This window comes from Impatiens glandulifera, chromosome 1, assembly GCF_907164915.1.
Source record: "Impatiens glandulifera chromosome 1, dImpGla2.1, whole genome shotgun sequence".
Classification (NCBI taxonomy): domain Eukaryota; kingdom Viridiplantae; phylum Streptophyta; class Magnoliopsida; order Ericales; family Balsaminaceae; genus Impatiens; species Impatiens glandulifera.
Window position 1 is genome coordinate 24,164,935 of NC_061862.1, and position 18,337 is coordinate 24,183,271.

Consider the following 18,337-nt stretch of genomic DNA (forward strand, 5'->3'; position numbering starts at 1 on the left):
CATTTTTTATATAAATTTTTAAAACTGAACTTTCTTAGACATATAATGAAATAAGAAGTTGATCATACAACTTTCTGTGTTTAGAAGATTTTCCTCACTCTGATCAGCGTTAAGCGAAAAATTAGGCAAAAAATAAATATTAGAATATCAAATAGGCATTATTTTTGTAAATTTAAATACTTTTAGAAAATATTAAACTTGTCACAATTGATTGAGCAATAATAATAAAAGCAACCAACCAACCAACCAAATACTTAATTTTTGAAAGAAAGGAATTTCATTAAGCTACTAGCCAACCAACTAACCAAATCCAAAATAAAACATATCATAGAGGAACTAAATTAGGGGCGTTTCAATCCGCTGCTGTTGTAAATGATTCGAAAACCATAACAATAGACTTTTAAAAACAGTTGTTATTCATACTTACTACTCTACTATTAACTCAATCAATCAAACAAGCCAAACAAACCTCCTTCCTCTTCAGACTCTTCAGCCGGTGCCTCTTCCTTCTTCTCCTCCACCTTAGAAGCAGCTGCCGAACCCCCAGAACCTGCAGCCGGAGCCACTGCAGCCGCAAACTTACTTGGATCCTGCATTAATAATACAACAATCATAAGAGACATTAGTATTAGTTATAATTTGAGATATTATAAGATCTAGACTGACTGACTGACTCACTTTGATGTATTCCTTTACTTTCTCTGCCTGTGGGAAAGTGTATTCAGTGGAGACTGCAACAGCAAGCAAGTTCTTGTAGGCATTGGTAAACATGTGTGGTGCAGCAGCAAGGGTAGGATAAGTAGTGGCCATGGCCAAAGCTACAACATTTGACAGCCCTGCAATGAACTTCTGTGCAATGTCATCCTCTGTCAGGTTCAGGACCTCAGGACTGAACACCGACCCATTCTCGTACACAGATTGGACTATCAGCCCGTAAGAGAATGGTCTTATCCCAAGCTTCGCTAGAAGAGCAGACTCAGACGATCCAACCTTATCTCCCTTCATAATAAGCTCCACAGGAGTTACAATCTCCACTGTCCCCTTGTTGATCTTTGTTGGGATGTTTAGCACCTATCAATCAATACTATTACAAGTTAATAATAATAATCACAGTCACAATTAGCTAGTCTGGCTGGATTAAATTAAACCTGAAAGAAAGATGTCTGGGATGGGTCTAGTCCAGTGTTTCCAGGGGGCACAACCACATCAACCGGCGCAATAAGACCAACACGAGCTGGAGCTCCAACCTGTTCATTATTTTTCAACCAAATTACATCAATTGCAGCCCAACCCACAAAATGTAAAAGGAATAATTTCCTTTTCAATCAAGATTCAAGAGGCAGAGCAAAACTAAGTATATTCATTAACAATTGCAGGCCTATGAATAATCCTTCTAGTTATAGATTCTTCAAAAAACACTGAAATAATCCTAAAACCATACTAACACAGAACTATGATTGCAAAGGAATTACAGTAATAAGTAACTTGTTACTTATGATTACAGTGATATAAGAATCATGCAAATTAATTAAACAAGCTTTAATTTGAATATGTTTTTTCTGTCTTTTCCCAATTAGTAAATATTTAATGCTAATCCTTTAATCAAATCAGCTGTGGGGTATTTTATTACCATCTGTGTGTGTGCTTATTGAAGGCATAAAATTAATGAAGAAACTTTCATTAAAAAAACGCAGAATTCGATCTTTAATAATAATGTTTGTACCTTGTACTTCTCAACTTCATCGCTAACCTCCTTCATATCTCCCTTAGTAAAGATCAAACCCACATTACCCTGATCATGTTCAAACCCAAAAAAATCATAAATCTACACAAAATGAATAGAAACCCTAACATCCAACAGTAAGTAGTATTAGACAAATGAAAGGAAAAACATAAAGATCGAAATGGCGTACGACTAAAAGAGGGACGAGACTGAGATAAGTGGTGTTGCCGGTTTTCTCAGAATGGGCCCTGATGGTACGCTTCATCATGGTGTTCTTCCCCATCAGAATAACAGAATCGCCTCGAAGACCCTTACGGATGCCTTGGAGTTGATTAGATCCAACATTATCAGCGGATACAACCAAAACGCGGGTATAAGCTTCAAGAAGCTTGCAGAGCTTCTGATCGTATACACTCTTTCGCTCTGCCTTGGAAGATTTGGTCACCATTTTTGCTAGATCAAGAGAAAATGAGAGAAAGAGAGAAAGAGGCGTGCCGATCAAATGAAACCCTAGTAAGTTAGGTTAGACGAATGAGTGAATATATAGGGTAGAGAAATGCGGGCTTTACGTACGGCACTGGGTTGGATGCAAACCCTAATATGGTAATCCTTTAGAGAGAGAAAGAGAAATATATAAACCAAGGCAAAATTGCATGGGAGTGGTGCGTTACGTATTTATTTAATTCTTATATTTAAAAGTTTAATACAATGTCATAAAGATTATTATATTATTACTTTAAAACTCGTCCGTTCGATGTTCTATCCAGTGCATCCTGATCGTCTCTTTTCTTAAAATATTGAAACAAAAATATCATATATATATATTTCCTTTTTCTACTAAAATTTTATTTCGTTACAATATTTTCTTTTATGTAGTTTAATAAAAAAATATTAAATTTATTTTCTCCCATATATGTTTATTAAATAATTAATAAGTTAAATAAGATTAATAATCCATCTCTTAATATTATATATCAATATTGTGTAGATGGTCAAATCTGACAAGATTGGGTTATTTAATTTTTGTTTAATAAAATAAATATTATTTATATTTGTATTTAGTTGAATTATTATGATATTTTTTATATTTAAATTTTATAAAAATAATTGTTTTTGTTTTAGTTGATAAATTAATTAAATAATTGAATGATTAAAAATTTTAAAAAAAATATATAATTAGTGAGAATTTAATAAATAAATGAAAAACAAGATCCTAATATTCTTTTATATAGAGAGAGACCTTTTTAAAAAAATATATATTTATATATAAAAGAAAATCTTATACACATTCTAATTAGTGTTGTGATGATTCAATTCTAACTCAAAATAAAATAACTTTTTAATAAGGTTAAATTACTCTATAATTTTTTTTAATCTAATTAAATATTTATGTAGTTTTTCTTTCTTTTTTTTCAAATCCATCACAAAAAACAATTTAAGTTTGTAAAAACTTTAAATTTTGATCGTCCTAAGTTTGTGCTAATCAACTTTTGTAGTTGATATTCTATATGCTAATTCACCATGATCTCACATTTATCACCCATTAATTAGAGCACTACATATAAAAACTATCCAAAAAAACCCTAATTAAGCTTCACCAAAATTATTTTTCTACGATTAAACCAGTCACACAGATCCAATTAAAATTCGAATATATGCGGAAAAAATCAATGTTAGTTAGAACTCAACAATATTTCAACTTCTAAAACACCTCACATTCAAACTTGATTTAACTTAACTAACCCATGTATTAATGCATTGCTACTATTTAAGGGTTGGTTTTTATGTTTTCGCGGTTTTAGTTTTGTTTCCTCTCCATTCTTTTTAAGATTTTAAGATTTTCACTTAACAATTACTTTAACTATGGTTAATTTTTTTTATTATTATTTTTTTTTTTTTTTGCTAAAGTTAGAATTCGGCAGTCCAAAGTTGTATTCATGGAAACCAATAAACTTTTTGAAAGTATTAAACAACATATTACAATTTTAATAAGATTCTTTAACGTTAAGGTTAAAACATCATATGTTGTCTAAAGTCTATAGCCTTGTGTGAATGATATGGTAATTAGGAATTAAAACCCTCCAAAGGGAATATAAAGATATCAAATGAACATTAATGTTCAAAGTAGTAACGACCAGACCAGACCATCTAAGTCTTTAATTCACCCGTTATTGTACATATTAAAATTAATGAGCTCATGAATTAAGGAATTTTATTTGAAACGGTTATTATGGGGCATTAAATGGTTCCATTTTAATTAAGTGATTGCATATATTTGTTATAAATAAGATTAAGTACTAGTTATAAATAGAATCTCTAAACTTAATCTTATTTCAGTCACTTAATTGTCTACTAATGAAGTTGTTCAATTTTTTGATAGTCAAATTTGTGAAATGAATAGACTAGTTTTGAATTGTACTAGTAAGAATATTTTGTCTTTGAGTTCGAGTTATGCAATTATATATATGAATGATCAATTAATACAAGAACTCAAAGTCGCCTATAAGGTTGAGAATTTTATTTTTTAAAATATTGTTTGAATGCTAATACTACAACTCAAAATTAAGTTATTATTGATTCTTATAAAATAGCAATGCAATATGATATTTGACTGGAATTATCGGCAGCCAATTGTATGGAATTTTTTTAGATTCCATACATTCCAACTTGGAGATATATTAAAATATGAACTATTAAACTTCAAATTGTGCTATGGGGCTTAAAAGTGTGAGGTTCTTCATCTTATTTAAATATATGGGCTTTTAATTACTAGAGAGAATAAATTAAATGTGTGATTGTTGTTAAAGCCCATGAACCTGATTTGGAAGGCAACCTTGTGTTGGTTTACTTAAGGTCTGCCCTAGTTACATTGATTTTGTTTTATCTTTAACTTAACAAATATCTCACATTTCACTTTAATACATATAGATAAAAAATGATTGAATTTGGGTAAACAGAGTATTAGGTAGGCCTGAAGAATCAAATCATTTTGTCTTAACTCATTGGATTTGTTGTGTCAATGTTGTTAAAATCTCGAGTTAACTCTTATAATTTTAAAATTTCAGATAAGATTAACAAATATGATTTTATGTAAACTATTAAATATGTAAATTCTTACAATTTTAAATTTACGACAATAAGATTTTAAGTTTAAAAAAAAAATTATATTTAAAAATTAAAAAATAAAATTATTATTTATTCAAATTAATTAATTTTGTAATTATAATATTTTTTAGTGTTATTTATTTATTATTATTATTTAATTAATTTTATATTTAAATATATAAATTTTTAGAATTGACTAAGTATAAAAATAATAATAATATATAACTTTTTTTTTTAAATTAAACTATTACCATTTCAATTACTTTAGATTTTACGAGTTTACAACTCCCAAATAATTTAAATAATTTTGGGAGTAAACTCTCTCGATTTTACAGGTAAATTCTTGATTGTGTCATATAGTCCACCCAACCTAGAATTTAAAAATGGAAGAATATACCCTCTTTCTTTCTTATTTTTTTCAAATAAAGCCTAATTAATATGATAATTTAAGCTTCGACCATAATTCTTGTGTCACCTGCAAATCAATATTGAATATTCCACGTTATTATGTGTGTCACAAGTCTCACAATCAATTTGTCAATTTCTATCCTATAATAATACATAATACATAATACATGGATGGGAAAGGTAATGCCATGTCTTCCACTTAAGTTTACAGTTATATCTTCATATTTCTTCTTCAACTCCTTTTATCTTTTCCTTATTTATTTTTTTGCAATCTCATGCATTATTAATTATGATAACAATAAGCCAGCTATAATTTTTGACTTTGTATTCATTAAAAAATTACAGAAAAATCAAAATATCAGAAAAAGTAGTTGGATATTTAATTGAATTATATATCTGTTATGTACATACTTATTAAATGAATATTGTTTATGGAAGAGTTATTATATGTGTTAGAATTATAAAATATATAAATTAATCTAGTTATAATTTTATTTGAAAATAAGTGTATTATGTTGGAAATAGGTACAATTGGTAATAGTAAGGAATTAATTATCTTTTAAGTCTTTTTTATTATTTTAAAAAAAATAATAGGATAATGACCCACTTCAATTTAATGTATTTTTAGTTAAAATTGGAAGAATACTTGGATAAAAAAATATTTTATTGCTTAATTTACACTTTTAACTATTATAAATCCTAATATAAGTAACTTGATGTATGAAATATTTACTTGATAAAAGAAAAAAGAAAAAAGAAAAAAAAGGAGAGAAGTGTTATCTATGAATTTGTACAAATGCTTTTTCACTTTATACTTTAATCTATTTGGAAACCTGGCGTAGGGTTGGGTTTGGGCAAAATGTCTTTTTCAATTTTCTTAAAAATTGTTTTTTAATATATTATTGGGTATTAATTTAAATTAAAAAATATTTAAATTATATGAAGCAAAGTGTTAAAAATATATAATATATATATTAGTTTATATTTATTAGTGGTTGTAAATTCATAGATAAGCTCAACGGTTAGAAGCTCAAAGGTTTATGTCTTAACGGTTAAATCTTAATTACCTATTAATAATCTCTTATGTGTAAATATAATGATATGATCTTTTACACAATAATACAAGGATCTCTCTGTATTCTTCTTTCAACATGGTATTAGAGCGCGGTTAATCCGACTCAATCTATTCTCTCGAGACTCCTCATATTATTTCTTCATTTTTCTTCAAGCCCAAGTGGCTCTCTAAATCTTTTTTCTTTCTTCATCAGACTTGAGAGAACAACGATGGCCACCGGAGGCGGCTACTCTTACGAAGTACAACCCAATCATAATGAAGTGTGTGGTGTGGATCTAGACAACTTCAAACTATTTCTCCAATTCTCTGATTTCATGAAAACTCAACAAGAGAAGTCCACTAATCAAGTGGACCCAGGTATATCGACTCATTTTTCTAATTTCAATTCCTCTTCAAACTATTGGATTATTGATCCTGGCGCCACAGATCACATGACTAAAAATAAAGAATATTTTGAAATTTTAAATTTAGAAAAACTTAATCAAAATGTTAAAGTAGCTAATGTTTCTAGTATTCTCATTCATGGAATTGGATCAATTAAACTTTTCTCAAAACAAATTGATAATGTTTTGTATGTTCCTGACTTATCACCAAATTTAATCTCGGTTAGTAAAATCACAAAGGACCTTAATTGCTTAGTTATTTTTTCTGACGTTGATGTTGTGTTTCAGGACAGGTCGACCGGGATCACGATTGGTAAAGGAAGACTTGAAAATAACTTTTATATTATTAAACTTTCTAGTTATGCTTTACATTCCAAAAATAATTCTCATTTTCTATGGATCGTCGTTTAGGACATCCATCAAAGCATGTGTTTAGAAAATTATTTCAATCGAAGTTTGAGTTTTTAGATTGTGATGTATGTCATTTTGCTAAACAAGCCAGACTTCCGTTTCATAATTCAAATAGTTTATCTAAAGCTCCTTTTGAATTAATTCATTCTGATGTTTGGGGTCCAACACCTACTACTTCATATAATAATTTTAAATATTATGTTTCATTCATCGATAATTTTTCAAGAACCACCTGGATTTTTTTACTCCATGATAAATCATAAGTATTTTCAAAATTTCTAGAGTTCGTTTTCTTTATTGAAAACCAATTTCAAGCTTCAATAAAATTATTTAGAACTGACAACGGGATTGAATATGTCAATAAAAATTTTTCCTCTCAAAACAAAAGGTATAATGCATCAAACCTCTTGTGTCCATACCCCGACCCAGAATGTTGCGGCAGAAAGAAAAAATCGTCATCTTTTTTGAGGTTACTCGCTCTCTATTATTTCAATCTAACGTCCCAAAAAGATTTTGGTCTGATGTTTTACTTACTGCTACTCATCTCATTAATCGTATTCCTAGCAACGTTCTTAATAATTTGATTCCTTTGGAAAAATTAAAAAACAAGAAAAGTAACCTTAATCATCTTGTGTCTTTGGTTGTGTATGTTATGTGCATATAAACCATATCAGTAATAATAGGGAAAGCGAATTTGGGACCGGGAAAGTCCGCTAAAATAGAATATTCCTTTAAACACTGAATATTCTCTCCTCTTATTCATTAATTTTTCTCTCCTCTTATTCATTAATTTCTTTCTCTAATTTATCTTTCTTTCTCTCGTCCTAATTAATTTATTTAAACAATAAACTCTAAACCCTAAATTCTAAACCCTAAACTCTAAATCTTAAACCCTAATTAATATCTCTTATTTAGTTGAATTATGAATTTATCAAAGAAACGATTGAAAAAAATTAATTGATTAATAATTAGTTATCTGAGAGAAAATAATTAATCGTGAGAATAGAAATATTAGATAAACATTTATAAGTAATAAAACTAAAAAAATATTAATAAGTCAATAGAAAAAAATAATAAAAAAAAAGAAAAAAAAGGACATAAAGAATAAATAAAAAAAATATTTTATAAATAAAGGAATTAAAAAGTCATAAAAAGATTAAAAAAAAAAAGATAAATTCATAATTCAACTAAACAGTGATATTAATTAGGATTTAAGATTTAAGATTTAGGGTTTATAATTTATAGTTTAGGGTTTAGAGTTTAGAGTTTAGGGTTTAGGGTTTATATTTTATTTAAACATATTATTAAAATGTTTAATGTGAGAGTTTGTTGTAAAGTGTTAAAGTTATTTTACTAGTTAGAAGTTAGAGATAATAAATATCAAACAAATAATTAAAATAATTAATCGTGAGAATATGGATAAATTAATTCATAGAAGTAGAAATAAATTAATTAATCAAAGGAGAAAAAAATTAATTAATAAGAGGAGAGAGAATATTATGTGTTTAAAAAGAATATTCTATTTTCGTGGACTTTCGGCCCCGTTCCCTATCATTACTCAAACCATATTTTGATAAATTAAGTCCTCAATCAGTTAAAGCTATTTTTCTTGGTTATTCTACTACCCAAAAGGGATATAAATGTTATGATTCTATTTCTAAAAAACTCTATATTTCTCGTAATGTCATCTTTAATGAAGATTAATTTTACTACAAAAATAAGGAGGATAATAGTGATGATCTCAATGAGTTTGATTGGCAAGATCATGTATTGCCCCTGGATATGAATTGTTCTTGTAGGAATATTTCTTCTAATAACGATTCAAATACTGCTCCAGATAAAGAAGCAGAAAAAGTGACACCATGTGATATCCCACAAGAAGAAAGTTATAATGATTCAGTCACAAATAATGACAATGAAACTCAAAATGAAAATTCAGACACTATTCCTGAGACACTATGTACACCTTCAGGGGGAGAATATAACAATGGATCTATCTCCGAAGATATTTCAGAAACAACTACAAGGGATGATAATGTTCGAAGGTCCACAAGGGTTGTTCAACCATCGAAAAAGCTTAAAGATTATCATCTTTATTCGGTAAAGTATCCTATTGAAAAATACTTATCTTATGAAAATGTCTCTAATGAATATAATGTTATTATCAAATTTCTTGATCAAATAGAGCCGAAAACATTTCAAGAAGCCAAGTCCAACCCTAATTGGTGTGTTGCCATGAATAACGAATTAGAGGCTCTAGAAAAAAATAATACATGGACATTTGTCCCTCTTCCTAAAGGTAAGAAAGTGGTTGGTTGTAAATGGATATACAAAATTAAGTATGATAGTTTAGGAAAAATTGAAAGATACAAAGCTCAACTTGTTGCCAAAGGATACACCCAAACTTATGGATTAGACTATGAGGAAACCTTTGCACCCGTAGCAAAAATGAGCATTGTAAAGATATTATTATTTATTGCTGCGAATCAAAATTGGGATTTACATCAAATGGATGTAAAAAATGTTTTTCTTCAAGGCGATCTGCAAGAAGAAGTATATATGTCTATCCCACAAGACTATGAGGAAAATCTTAACTCAAAATCTGTTTGTAGGTTGAATAAAGCTATTTATGGACTCAAACAATCTCCAAGGGCATGGTATGCTAAACTTAGTAGCGCCCTTGTTCATCACAACTTTTGAAAAAGTTCTGCCGATTCTTCTCTTTTTATTAAAACTATTGGCAACACTACTACTATTGTACTTGTGTATGTGGATGATATTATAGTAACAGGTAATAGCTCAAGTGATATCCTTAAGGATAAAAAGTATCTGCAGGAGCAATTTGACATTAAAGACCTTGGCACTCTCAAGTATTTCCTTGGGATAGAAATTGCTCATTCTAAGAAAGGTTTGTTTCTTTCTCAAAAAAAAATATGTCTTGGACTTATTAAAAAAACTGGTAAGCTTGCTGCAAAACCCGTAAAGACTCCCATTGAAACAATTGTTAAATTAAACACTGAAGAAGGTACACCTCTTCATGACATTGGTATGTATCAAAGACTTGTAGGTAAACTTATCTACCTAACAGTTACTCGTCCTGATATAACCTTTGCAGTTAGTAATGTAAGTCAATTCATGCATGCTCCAAGAATTTCACACCTTTCTGCTGTTTACAGGATTTTACATTATCTTGAAACTACTCCTGGAGTAGGCATATGGATGAAAAGAAACAACCGCATGGACGTCATTGGCTATACTGATGTTGATTGGGCGGGCAGCTTTGACAGAAAGTCAACTACCGACTTTTGTACATTCGTTGGAGGAAATCTAGTGACATGGAGAAGTAAGAAGCAAAATACTGTCGCCCGTTCAAGCGCCGAAGCTGAATATCGTGCTATGACAGCCACTACCGGAGAACTCATGTGGATTAAATATATTCTTAAAGACTTGGGAGTTGAGCTCAAAACCATAAAAATATATTGCGACAACAATGTTGCTAGATATATTGCATCAAATCCAGTATTCCATGAGCGCACAAAGCATATTGAAGTTGATTGTCACTTTGTTCGTGAGAAGGTTCAATCTGGTGAGATTGAAACCCCATTTGTACCTAGCAAAGATCAACTTGCTGATATTTTCACGAAGGCTCTAGATAAAAGGAACTTTGATAGCATCATCGACAAGTTAAGAATAATCAATCTTTTTACTCCTGACTTGAGGGGAGTGTTAAAAATATATAATATATATATATATATATATATATATATATATATATATATATATATATATTAGTTTATATTTATTAGTCATTATAAGCTCAACAGTTAGGAAGTTCAAAGGTTTATGTCTTAACGACTAAATCTTAATTACCTATTAATAATCTCTTATGTGTAAATACAATTATATGATAACACACTAATACAATGATCTTATTCTTCTTTCAACACAAAGTAATTTCAATTTCAATTATTTTTTTGTTTGCTAGAACATTTAATTAGCTGTGGACATCTATAAATGAGTGCACATATAAAATTCATGGAATGGCCAAAAATGAGTTTTTTTCTTTTTAAATATATTGTAACTTTAAAAGCTGGGTAGGGATAATTTATAATTTTGAAATGTTTTGTTTAATTATTCTATAAATTTCTAAATTTAACTATGTGTTTTAGTTAAGAGTTAGAATTTAAATATTTTTTTTTTAAAATATACTTTCATTTTCCTAAATATTAATATTAGAGACAGACTACCTTTTAAAAAATGCCCATGGCCTAAATTTTTTTATTGGAAATTATGTTTTATATGTTAGTCTTTTATTGAAAATTTAGTTTTTTTAATTTTAATATAGGAAGCTAGTATTATCCGAGAGCGTTTTGAGTGAGAATCTTATCTCTTAGAAATTAGTTTAAATAACATAAAATGAATTGTTTTTGTGATTGTTTTATCACAAATTTTCAATCACTTGCCCATATTTGTGAATAAATGAAATCATTGTATCTTTAAAAAGAAAAATCAATAATTATTTTCACAAAATCCTACTAAGATCCTTACTATAATATTTATTTCTCCTTTCTTTTTAAGTAAGATACTCACTCCTCTTAGATATTTATCAGTTGATGAGTTCATCATCACTTATCTATCATTGAAGTTTCGGAATTTTCATTGATTCCAAGAATATGCCACTTTTAAGGCTTGTTTGGTTTGGTATGTAATTAATTATAACCAAATTAGGTAAAGTATTACGAGATATTAAAACAGAATATAAATGACGTTTACCATTCAAATCAAATACACAATCGGTTATAACTTTGTTTATTTACAAAATGAACTTCTCTTATATGTGTAAATAAGATTTGATAAAACTAATTAATTACATATCATATCATGTTTTCCTCGTCTTTTGTATTAAAGCCTTAATTACATCATTTTATGTCCCGTTTTAGTGTAGAAAACTTTGATAAGTTTGTAAGGAAAAAAAAGTGTTGATCAATATACAAAGAAAACACAAAATTAATAAATTAACTTGGCCAACTTAAAGTTAAATTTGAATTATGACTGAAAAAGTTCATGTTAATTTATTAAATTAAATAGCAAATTTATGTGAATTAAAAATATATAGAAAAGTCACCGTAACCAAAATTCAAACATCCCAATTAAGCAACAATTCAATTGTGTCACGTAAAAGGTTCATGTGATAGTGATTTAAAATATAGTACAAACTAATATTCAAATTAATTAGATATTTATCTTAATTTAGGAAAAATAATATATATATATATATATATATATATATATATTTATAACTTGTTGTTGAAGAACTTAGTAGGGTGGTTAACTTCCTTATTATTGGCCAGTCGTTTCCCAAGGGGTGGCTTGTTTTGTTGGCCAAGGATATAACCACTCACTCAAACTTAACTTTATTATTATTTTATTTATTTAATAATTTTAAAGTTGGTATTATTATTTTTTTCATTTAATTTAAATAATCAACACTACCTGTTATCATGAATATGTGACACTTGTCTTTTAATTATAACTATTTTTTTAATTTAAATTTTAACACAATTATTGTAGTCATACCTCTACCAATTTAATTAGTTATTATAATCAATTTAATTTAATCCATAATTTTTTTAAATGATTCATGTAATTATATTATAATGATAATCCAACGATATATTTGTGAAAAAAATTATAAAATAATACAAAATTAATTTATGCGAAAAACTTAAGATACTTGTGAAAACACACAAATTCAATTTCTTATAACCCACTTCAACTTGTTTTTCTTTTTGATTTATTAGATATGAATATCATATTACTACTTGAGTTATCATACACTTTATATTATTAATATAATTATTCAAATCATACAATTATATAGTTAATTTAATATATATTATTTTTGTAAAAAGATACAAAACTTATTTATCTTCTCTCATTTTATTTATAATTTTCTAGTTATTATTTTAAGGTAACCCATACAATTATTTTTTATAAAATGTGGTCTATCTTTCAAATGATTCACTATTCATATAAATTTTCAGATAATAATATTAATAATTTTTCCTCCCAAACCAAACAAGTCCATATTTTATTCCTATATAATATTATCAATATCAATGCTTACATAGTTGAAGCATACCCGCCAAACTTTACTTTTCTATCCTAAGCCGGTGATCATGGTCAAAATGTTTTGCCGCCGGAAAAACCTCGTCGCCGCCGCCTTTCTCCTTTATCTGTTTGTCTCCGTTCATTCTTTTGACGATTTCACCCGAAAGAAGAAGCCCAAGATCGATGGACCCATCAAAACCCTAGTCATCATAGTCATGGAGAATCGTTCTTTCGACCACATTCTCGGTTGGTTGAAGAAGACCCGGCCGGACATTGACGGCCTGACCGGAAAAGAATCCAATCGTCTCAACGCCTCCGACCCGAATTCCCCCGAGATTTTTGTCTCTGACTCCGCCGTCTTTATTGATTCCGATCCCGGTCATTCCATTCAGGCAATTAGAGAACAAATATTTGGGTCCGATGATACTTCGGCCGACCCGGCTCCGATGAACGGTTTCGTTCAGCAGGCTCTGTCTATGGAAGATGAAGGAATGACAGAGACGGTAATGAGTGGGTTCAAACCTGAACTCGTACCGATTTACACCGAATTAGCGAACGAGTTCGCCGTTTTCGACCGATGGTTCGCTTCTGTTCCTGCCTCCACTCAACCTAACCGGTTTTACGTCCACTCCGCTACTTCACATGGAGCCGCCAGCAATATTAAGAAGGATCTCATTCATGGATTCCCTCAGAAAACCATCTTTGATTCCTTGGAAGAAAACGGGTTATCATTTGGAATTTATTATCAAAATATCCCTGCAACTCTATTCTTTAAGAGCTTAAGGAAGTTGAAACATATAGTTAAATTTCATAACTACAAATTGAAGTTCAAGAGACATGCTAGAAAGGGTCTGCTTCCAAATTACGCTGTGATCGAACAGAGGTATTTTGATATCTCGATAGATCCTGCAAACGATGATCACCCGTCGCATGATGTTGCTTTAGGGCAGAAGTTTGTGAAAGAGGTTTATGAGATATTGAGGGCTAGTCCGCAATGGAAAGAGATGGCTATTTTAATTACTTATGATGAACATGGTGGGTTTTATGATCATGTCCCCACACCTGTTTCTAATGTCCCTAATCCTGATGGGATCATCGGACCTGAACCTCATTATTTCCGGTTCGATCGGCTCGGTGTTCGCGTGCCTACTTTCTTGATTTCTCCTTGGGTTGATAAGGCAACTGGTGAGTTATGAATTTTTGCTTTTATCTTCCTTTCTTCATTTGTTCTTATTGATGATTCATTATGTCAAACCTTGTTCTTTTGTCTATTAGTACTAAATAGCTTGTTTTTATGGTTTCCCTCCATTAATGTTGTCTCTGAAACAGCTTGATCTGGCATTGACGAAGTTTGATCTTCAAAGAGAGATATTCTCAATTACCCATCATCTTAGAATGATTTGATGTGACAATGATTGTGTCCATCAAGTTTGAAATGATTTAAAAATGATAGTTTTAAAGAAAGTTGGATCCTTTAGTTTCCATATCAGGACAATTTTGGCGGGGCTCACATCTAAGCAAAGAAGTTTTTTCTTAAATGATTAGCTTCTTTTATACATTGTTTTATAGTATATTCATTGGACTTATTAATTATGTTTTTCTTTTTTAATTAATGTTGTTGGATGATATGATGCAGTGATTCATAAACCAAATGGTCCAACCCGACATTCACAGTTTGAACACTCCTCAATTCCTGGGACAGTGAAAAAGCTTTTCAATCTGAAATCCAACTTTCTGACTAGACGAGATGCATGGGCTGGAACATTCGAGAATGTATTTCGCGATAGTCCTCGAGATGATTGTCCAAGTATGTTGTCTCTTTTTGTAATTTAGTATAATCTTAGTTCGTGGTTTGGGAATTCGCAATGAATAATTGAATATCAAATACATATACAGAGAAGTTGCAGGAGGTTAAGATTGCGCTTAGGCCATTTGGTCCTAGGGAAGACATGAAACTGACAGAATTCCAAGAGGAGTTGATTCAACTTGCAATGCAGTTATCGGGTGAATTTATCCTTAAAACATACCCTGAAGCCGGGAAGAAGATGACAGTTGGCCAAGCTAACCAATACGCAGAGCGTGCAGTTGAGAGGTTTTTGGAAGCAGGAAGAGCAGCTCTTCGGGCAGGAGCTAACGAATCTTCAATCCTCACTATGAGGCCCTCACTCACCACTAGAACATCGGACCGAGGGGAAAACCCTTCTCTTGTATTTGCCTCCTAAAGATGAGTATAGAAAGCTGATTCTTCTCTCCACTGGGAATTGAATTGGTGTTATGTATGTACTTGGTAGTAGTGATAAAGATTTCAGTAGTATATTTTACAGATTAATGATATATTCCTATTGTAGAGCTTATAGCTTGAAATTACCAATCATATATAATTAATTAGAAGAAAATAAAAATTATTATAATTGATTAAGGGCTTAATTACAAATGCATCATATAAATATATATATAAATATAAATTGAACCCAAAATAAGGGGGTTATAAAAGATTTTATGCTTCATAAATTATTAGTACAAGAGGCTTAATTTGATTGATTGTTTGAAAATGGACATCAAGAAAAGAAAAAAGAGAGTATGTAATTAGAAGTGTAATTAAATGCCTCCTGCATGTTTCTTCTTCAAGTCTGTTCTTGTTGATTAAGCCACCATCACTCCCAACACAATGGTTCCCTTTTGATCTAAACATATTTAATTCAAAATTAATCAATTAAACCCAACCACAATGAATAATATGAAGTTGAAATAAATGGAAATATATTTGTACCTGGGAGAGTATTGTTATGGACAAAGAAACAAGCTGCAATGGCTGCATATGATAGACAAAGAACCACTCCTTTCATGTAATGAGAAGTTCCATCCTATATAATACCCAATCATTAACAACATTAGTTGAATTCAAATTAACCTTAAATTAGATAGATCAAGAATACCTGCAAGGTGAATGCGATAAGGATAACTGAAAATGTCAATACGCCGGTTTCCAATAGATCAAAATCAAGGTTCATCGGTACACCCATCACCCATGCCACCACAGCACACAATGGAACCTGCAGATTCATCATATATTCAATACCATTTCATGATCATGATCATAATGATGATGAATCATTCAAGAACACTTACCACAAACATGGAGATCTGTGCTGCTGAGCCCAGAGCAACACCCAATGAGATATCCTGAATGCATTATTTACTACTATTAGTTCTAATCAATCTTATAAATAAACAAACAGTTTCATATACTTACCAACTTGTTCTTCAAGGCAAAGATAACAGAGCCAGCATGCTCAGCTGCATTTCCAACAATAGGCAGAAGTATTAAGCTTATGAAGCTCACTGAAATCCCCCATGAATCTGAAGCCGCCTGCTCATGGATTCATCATCAATATCCAAATATCAATTCCAATTCAAATTCATTCGATTTTCATGATCATTAGATTTTGTTTTACCTCAATTGTTCCAACCACATATTCAGATAATAAAGCAATGATCAAAGTCATCCCAACCAGCCATCCGAATGCACTCCAAAACCCAATTGCAGCTTTCTCCTCTTCTTCTTCCGACGACACACCATCATTAATATCACCTATCATTCCCTGCTCAGCTTGAGCATCAAACAATTGCTTGTGGGTTTTCAGTTGAAACACAAGATAAGTTATGTAAGCCAACAACATCATAATGCTGCATGCTCTCGACAGTTGAAGAATCGAAGTCGCCACCATTGCATTCGCTCCCACCAATGACCCTGCTCCAGCCCCAGCAGCATATTTGAAAAGCAAAGGCAGTAGAATGCAAAGCACTCCCAGCAACAGAAGCAGAGTATTCACATCACTTTGCCTCTACACGTATCAAAATAATCAACTTTAATGATCAATCTAATCTGATCTGATCTAAGGACCGAAAACAAATAAATATACCTTGTCGAATCTCTGTTCCTTTTTGAGGTTGGCTAGACCGCCACAAAACAGAGAACTTCCAAGAACAAGGAGAAGGTTGGAAAGAATAGAACCCATGAGTGAATATTTCACGACATTTATCTTCCTCTGTTGAAGAGCAAGGATTGCTATTATCAGCTCTGTTGCATTCCCACATGTTGCATTCAACAGCCCACCCACTAAACACACACAAAAACACAATCATCATCATTCAAACACACTTAATTATATAAAAAAAAAAAGATCAACCCACCTGTTGGACCAGTGTAGAATGCAATTTGCCTTCATTTCCAAGAACAGATAGATAATTAGATCAATTTATTATACTTAAAAAAGAGAAGAAGAAAAGGAATTGAAAATGTTTTACTCTGTTAAGAAGCTGACTCTCTCTGCAAGTGGAGTCAATCCAAGTAAACTCAGAGCAAATATCCAAGGCTGCAAAAACAAAATAGAATTAATCGATCGATGATTCAGCTATTTTATAACTAAAATGTGATGGATTTATTAATTTATATACCCTTCCGAAATCATAAGACTGAGCTATGATAGCCAATGGGATAGCAGGAAAGAGGATAAAAAGCTTTGTCCCAAGAATGACTTCCTGAACATTAACCACAATCTTTCCGGCCACCGGAAACCTCTGAAACTTAGACCCAATTGAAGGATCGGACTTCTTACGAACAAGCGAAACCGACACATTCTGAGCCGTTCTTCCGGCGCCGGCAGGGTTCGAGTTCTCTTTGCTAATTCCAGCGGCGACTGCAGGATCCTTCAAATCCCCATTCTCTAAGCTCCAATCCTCATGTGAACCCATGGAAAACTTACAAATTCTTTAACTTTTCTACGTGGGTTTCAACAAAAGTAGGTAGACAAGTTGAGAGAGATGAAGATCAAAGTTATATAATCTCTCTTTGGATCCCAAATGAATGGGGGGTGGGTTTGTTTGTTAATTTAGTGAAATTGGAAGAGTGAGTGATAGTTTATATAGATAGGACAACATAGGTTTAGAAAGTTGAAGTTTCGTGGAACTTTCGGCTGGTTGTTCATGCATGGAGATGTACATTTAAATTATTATTACTATCTATCTTCACCTTCAATCATCTCTTCTTAATTTCATAATATACTCGATTATCATTCACGTTTTCCACTCTATTTCTTCTTCCTTCCTCTGATTAATAAT

General features: G+C 30.8%; 3 protein-coding genes across 3 annotated transcripts; 1 reads left to right on the forward strand and 2 right to left on the reverse strand.

Annotated features, from left to right (window-relative positions):
* Window positions 1–311: 311 nt before the first annotated feature.
* On the reverse strand, window positions 312–2,238 carry LOC124921270 (60S acidic ribosomal protein P0-like). Its single transcript, XM_047461902.1, has 5 exons — window positions 1,914–2,238; window positions 1,724–1,792; window positions 1,149–1,247; window positions 679–1,071; window positions 312–590 (listed from the first exon to the last, which is right to left on the reverse strand). Exons 1-5 carry the CDS (start codon window positions 2,169–2,171, stop codon window positions 447–449), a joined length of 963 nt encoding a protein of 320 aa, XP_047317858.1. The 5' UTR covers window positions 2,172–2,238; the 3' UTR covers window positions 312–446.
* Window positions 2,239–13,254: 11,016 nt separating this feature from the next.
* Window positions 13,255–15,530, forward strand: LOC124920884 (non-specific phospholipase C1-like). The gene is made up of 3 exons (XM_047461461.1): window positions 13,255–14,401; window positions 14,853–15,023; window positions 15,113–15,530. The coding sequence occupies exons 1-3, from the start codon at window positions 13,285–13,287 to the stop codon at window positions 15,436–15,438; spliced, it is 1,614 nt and encodes a 537-aa protein (XP_047317417.1). The 5' UTR covers window positions 13,255–13,284; the 3' UTR covers window positions 15,439–15,530.
* A 164-nt stretch (window positions 15,531–15,694) lies between these two features.
* Window positions 15,695–18,120, reverse strand: LOC124920885 (vacuolar cation/proton exchanger 3-like). The gene is made up of 10 exons (XM_047461462.1): window positions 17,675–18,120; window positions 17,525–17,592; window positions 17,411–17,439; window positions 17,140–17,336; window positions 16,672–17,061; window positions 16,470–16,586; window positions 16,346–16,399; window positions 16,153–16,269; window positions 15,987–16,080; window positions 15,695–15,900 (listed from the first exon to the last, which is right to left on the reverse strand). The coding sequence occupies exons 1-10, from the start codon at window positions 17,969–17,971 to the stop codon at window positions 15,860–15,862; spliced, it is 1,404 nt and encodes a 467-aa protein (XP_047317418.1). The 5' UTR covers window positions 17,972–18,120; the 3' UTR covers window positions 15,695–15,859.
* Window positions 18,121–18,337: the final 217 nt, after the last annotated feature.